We start from the raw sequence: 4915 nt of genomic DNA on the forward strand, positions 1-4915 counted from the left end.
TGCGTCCGTCCAGCTCTCTCATTAATGTCTTCATCAAAATTACGGATTGCCTGTAGTCCACTTGTTGTCCCCTTATGCCATAGTTTGTACATCTCAATTGTCAGTAGAAACCACATTTGTTTAAGCAAGTCAGCCATATCAGCTATGTTTTTTTAAAAAGGATTCACTCCATGGTGCTGAAAAGAAAGCTTTGCTGTTGGGATAGCTTTATGTCGACCATAACAGTTTGTGGGCACCATTTGTCGAAGTTATAGTGCAATTAATCTATTGTTTAGTGTTGTGTTGTGTAGTGGCTTTGCTGGCATTCATCTAAAACATTTTGGGGGAGTTTTCCCCACCAAGATGTACATGCTGCAATCACCACTGGGTGAATTATAACACATCAACCCTGTTACCTATAGATAGACAGTCTAGAAATCTTTAAACAATTGACATTTGTTTGGTAAGCTTGCATTCCATTCCCCCTGTCACATGGGCATCTATGGTTGATTCTAAATGAAATAGTCAACTCTGTTACAGTCAACCCGGTCACTTTATTTGGCACTTAATAGGCACTCGCTATAGTATGTATTTTTTAAACTTTTGAGATGGGAAAACATGTGTTTTAGTAAGTTGAACATGTGCTCTTTATGACAGAATGTTAGAATTAGGTGAAATAAAAGTTACACTCCCCAAAAGGTGCTCAACTGGTGGAATGACCCAAGTACTGAACTGGAGGTGGGGGAGCTAACGATGCGTCTACTGTTGCTCTCTCCTCAGATTCTTAGAGAAGCTATTTCAATCTGATATTTCTCCTACGGTCTAAAATAGATGTGTCACCCCTTAACAGGTGAGGTGGTGGAAATGATCAGAGTTGCGTTCAACTTGAATAAAGATGAGAAACTCTGGTTTGTGGAGCCACTGGTCTGAGGGGAGGACTTCTGTTTAAACCATTTCCATTTTTGGGATATTTTCTAGGACAGTAGAGGTGGTGAGCAGAGATGAATTTAATTAGGATAAAGATGAGAACCTCTGCTCTGGGGAGGAGAGTCACTGACCTTCGATGGTTTGTTGCCTGATAAAGAGGATACTTGCTGGCTTGAGGAGACGATCATGTTTTGTGGAGGAAATGTGGCTTGATGACTTAAAGAGGAGGAGGAATTATTGGGCGACACTTTTAATGACCAATGTAACCTCAGTGGAACTGTGGCTTCTTCGAGTTCCAGCTCTAGGCAGACAGCACGTCAGGAATGCTGTAAGACATCAGAGACAGGTAAGTATCTATATATTTACATGTTCCAGCTCTAGGCAGACAGCACGTCAGGAATGCTGTAAGACATCAGAGACAGGTAAGTATCTATATATTTACATGTTCCAGCTCTAGGCAGACAGCAGGTCAGGAATGCTGTCAGACATCAGAGACAGGTAAGTATCTATATATTTACATGTTCCAGCTCTAGGCAGACAGCACGTCAGGAATGCTGTAAGACATCAGAGACAGGTAAGTATCTATATATTTACATGTGTGTTGCATCTACACTAAACCCTCACATTTGGATAATGTCACTTTTTAAAGTGACAACATGTATATTAACAGTGTAAAACATGAATAGATGTTTAAACATTCTTTACCCCATCTTAATTCTCTTCCAGATGCCTGGCCTTTTCTTGTTCTTGGAGGTTGGCTCTGATGTTTCAGCCTCTTCTGGAGCTTCTAGCTGCTGGCTGTCTGGCCCCCCCTGTTGGTTCTCTGCCCCCCCCTGTTGGTTCTCTGGCCACTCCTGCTGGTTCTCTGGCCACTCCTGCTGGTTCTCTGGCCACTCCTGCTGGTTCTCTGGCCACTCCTGTTGGTTCTCTGCCCCCCCCTGTTGGTTCTCTGCCCCCCCCTGTTGGTTCTCTGGCCACTCCTGCTGGTTCTCTGAACTCCCCTCCTGGATCTCTGCCCATGCCTGTTGCCTCCTTGGCCTTTCCTGGTGGCCATCTCCAGATCCAGTGGGCTGTGTTGTCTCCAGATAATCGTGGCTGTGTTGGGTGGTTAGACACCGGGTGTTGATTTGAGCATCAGCCTCCAGATTCATCTGCTCCAGGTAATGTCCCTTCATCTTCCCCCTCTCCTCCATCAGTTTCTGATGAGTTTGTTTTTTAAGCAGGGACTGCTCTCTCCACTGCTTATTAAAATCCTCCATCTTCTTCCTTCTCTTCTCAGCCTTCAGCAGCTCCTTCCTCTTCTCCCTCTCTCTCTCTGCCCGTGTCATGGTGGCTGTTAGCCTTGTGTGTCCAGGGATGGCTGGTAGGGGAGAAGAAGTAGAGTTCACATTCAACTTAGGTATCTGGTATCAACTTAAATGTAATGGACACAGGGAATGAAGAATAGAAAACACAATTTAATCTCAATGATTCTTTACTCTTTTCAGTTGAGCAAGGCATGGAATTTGTCAATAAAGTGCAATAATTCCCGAATTGACCCTAAGTTGAACATGAGTCCCGAATGGCACCTATTCTTTGTATAGTGCCGGGGCATATGTGATCGCTTAGGGCCGCATGGCCACTAGCAGGGCATATGTGATCGCTTAGGGCCGCATGGCCACTAGTAGGGCATATGTGATCGCTTAGGGCCGCATGGCCACTAGTAGGGCATATGTGATCGCTTAGGGCCGCATGGCCACTAGTAGGGCATATGTGATCGCTTAGGGCCGCATGGCCACTAGTAGGGCATATGTGATCGCTTAGGGCCGCATGGCCACTAGTAGGGCATATGTGATCGCTTAGGGCCGCATGGCCACTAGTAGGGCATATGTGATCGCTTAGGGCCTCATGGCCACTAGTAGGGCATATGTGATCGCTTAGGGCCGCATGGCCACTAGTAGGGCATATGTGATCGCTTAGGGCCGCAGGGCCACTAGTAGGGCATATGTGATCGCTTAGGGCCGCATGGCCACTAGTAGGGCATATGTGATCGCTTAGGGCCGCATGGCCACTAGTAGGGCATATGTGATCGCTTAGGGCCGCATGGCCACTAGTAGGGCATATGTGATCGCTTAGGGCCGCATGGCCACTAGTAGGGCATATGTGATCGCTCAGGGCCGCATGGCCACTAATAGGGCATATGTGATCGCTTAGGGCCGCATGGCCACTAGTAGCCCCCGGATCCCCCCAAAACACGTTTTAGTGTGTGTTTTTTAGGAACTCTTTCTGGGTCTCTACTTAGTCTTGAGAGTTAGACTAGTAGATGACACAACTCTTTCTGGGTCTCTACTTAGTCTTGAGAGTTAGACTAGTAGATGACACAACTCTTTCTGGGTCTCTACTTAGTCTTGAGAGTTAGACTAGTAGATGACACAATGTACCATTTAAACACGTGGTTGTTACATCAGCAGTATGTTTCTTGTTATGCCAGTCAGTCACTCAATTAGCCGTGTCAGCTAACATATTCTTTAGACAGTAGTTTTATATTGAAACAATGATGCAACATGATGACTGGTGTGTAACTGATGTGTGTAGAGGAGACTAAAGAGGATGATGTCATAAGCAGAGGGAAAACAGGTCTTACCTATGTGGACGATCTTATAGCCCTCCTCAGCTTCTCTCTGATAGGTTCTCTCGATCTTCTTGAGGTTCCTCTTCTCCCACTTCTTATTTATCCAGCCCACAGCTCTCCTTCGGATACTTTTATCAGGTGGGAGAATGTCCTCCTTGTCTTCTTCCTTTTCCTCCTCCTCCTCTAAGTCACCCCTCTTGTAATTTTCAAGGAATTCCCTTCTTTCCTCTTCCACCATCTCCTCTCTTCTGTTTGCCTCTATTATCTCTCTCTCTCTGATTAAAGCTAAATGGCCTTTAACGGCTCTCTTTCTCTCCTCCTCTCTCTCTTCCTCTCTCTGCCTCTCCTCCTCTCTTAGTCTGAACATTTCTTTCTGTCTAGCAATTTCAATCTCTTGTTTTTTATCCTGCTCCTCTTGTTGTCTTGCCCTCTCCTGTTTTCTTTCCATCTCCAGCCGTCTTTCCTCCTTCTCCCTCCTGATTTGTTGTCCTCTTTCTATGTGTTCTCGTTCCCCCTTCAACACTTCTAACCTCCTCTCTTTACGCCTATTGAAGACTTCCCGTGCTTTTGCTTTAACATTAACTACTCCATGTTTCTTCATGCTTACTTCCTTTGCTCTCTCTTCTCTTTCCCTGTACTCTTCCTCTGCTTCCTTAATCACTTCATGCTTGTCTTCCATCTCTCTCTCCTGTTCTATCTCTAGTTCATTCTGTCCTTCAATTTCCCCCAAAATATTTTTCTGCCCCTCCTTTCTTCTTCCTGCTTCCTCCCTCTCTCTCATGATCATCTTTTCTTTCTCCATCTCTTTCTGTTGCCGATCTTTTAATTCCATCTCTCTCTGATTCTCATTGTCTTTCTCCCTTTCTTTCTCCTTCTCCATTTGTTTTTGTCTCTCCTCTTGTTGTTGTCCTCTGTGTATCTCTTCTATCTCTCTCTGTGTATTGTTCTCCCTGTCTCTTTCCTCCTTCTCCATGTCAATTTGCTTCTGTTTACATCGTTCTTCTTCATTCTCTCTTTCAATCTCTCTCTGTCTCTCTTCTTCTCTTTCCATATTTTTCTGTCTCTTCTCCGTTCTCTTCCTTTTGATCTCTCTCTGTTTCTCTTTTTCACTCCCTCTTTCTTCCTCTTCCATCTCTATGTGCTTCTGTTTGCGTCTCTCCTCTTCTTCTTCTCTCTCCATCTCTTTCTTCTTCTCATCTTCTTGTTGTCTCTGTTTTGGTATTTTCTCCATTCTCTTTCTTTCTACCTCTTTCTGTTTGTTGTTCTCACCCTCCATCTTCTCCTCCATGTCCATTTGGTTCTGTTTCCATTTATATTTGTCTGTTTCCATATTTTCTAATTCTTTCAGCTGTTCCTTGATTTTCTTGAAGACTTCCTCCAATTCAGACTTCTTTTTGT

The 4915-nt window shown here is 44.7% G+C and overlaps 1 protein-coding gene across 1 annotated transcript; it reads right to left on the reverse strand.

The window, feature by feature from the left end:
- Nucleotides 1-1607: 1607 nt before the first annotated feature.
- LOC120035923 (trichohyalin-like) lies at nt 1608-4118 on the reverse strand. Its single transcript, XM_038982398.1, has 2 exons — nt 3530-4118; nt 1608-2266 (listed from the first exon to the last, which is right to left on the reverse strand). The coding sequence occupies exons 1-2, from the start codon at nt 4116-4118 to the stop codon at nt 1608-1610; spliced, it is 1248 nt and encodes a 415-aa protein (XP_038838326.1).
- Nucleotides 4119-4915: the final 797 nt, after the last annotated feature.

This window comes from Salvelinus namaycush, unplaced genomic scaffold (genome assembly GCF_016432855.1).
Source record: "Salvelinus namaycush isolate Seneca unplaced genomic scaffold, SaNama_1.0 Scaffold1151, whole genome shotgun sequence".
Classification (NCBI taxonomy): domain Eukaryota; kingdom Metazoa; phylum Chordata; class Actinopteri; order Salmoniformes; family Salmonidae; genus Salvelinus; species Salvelinus namaycush.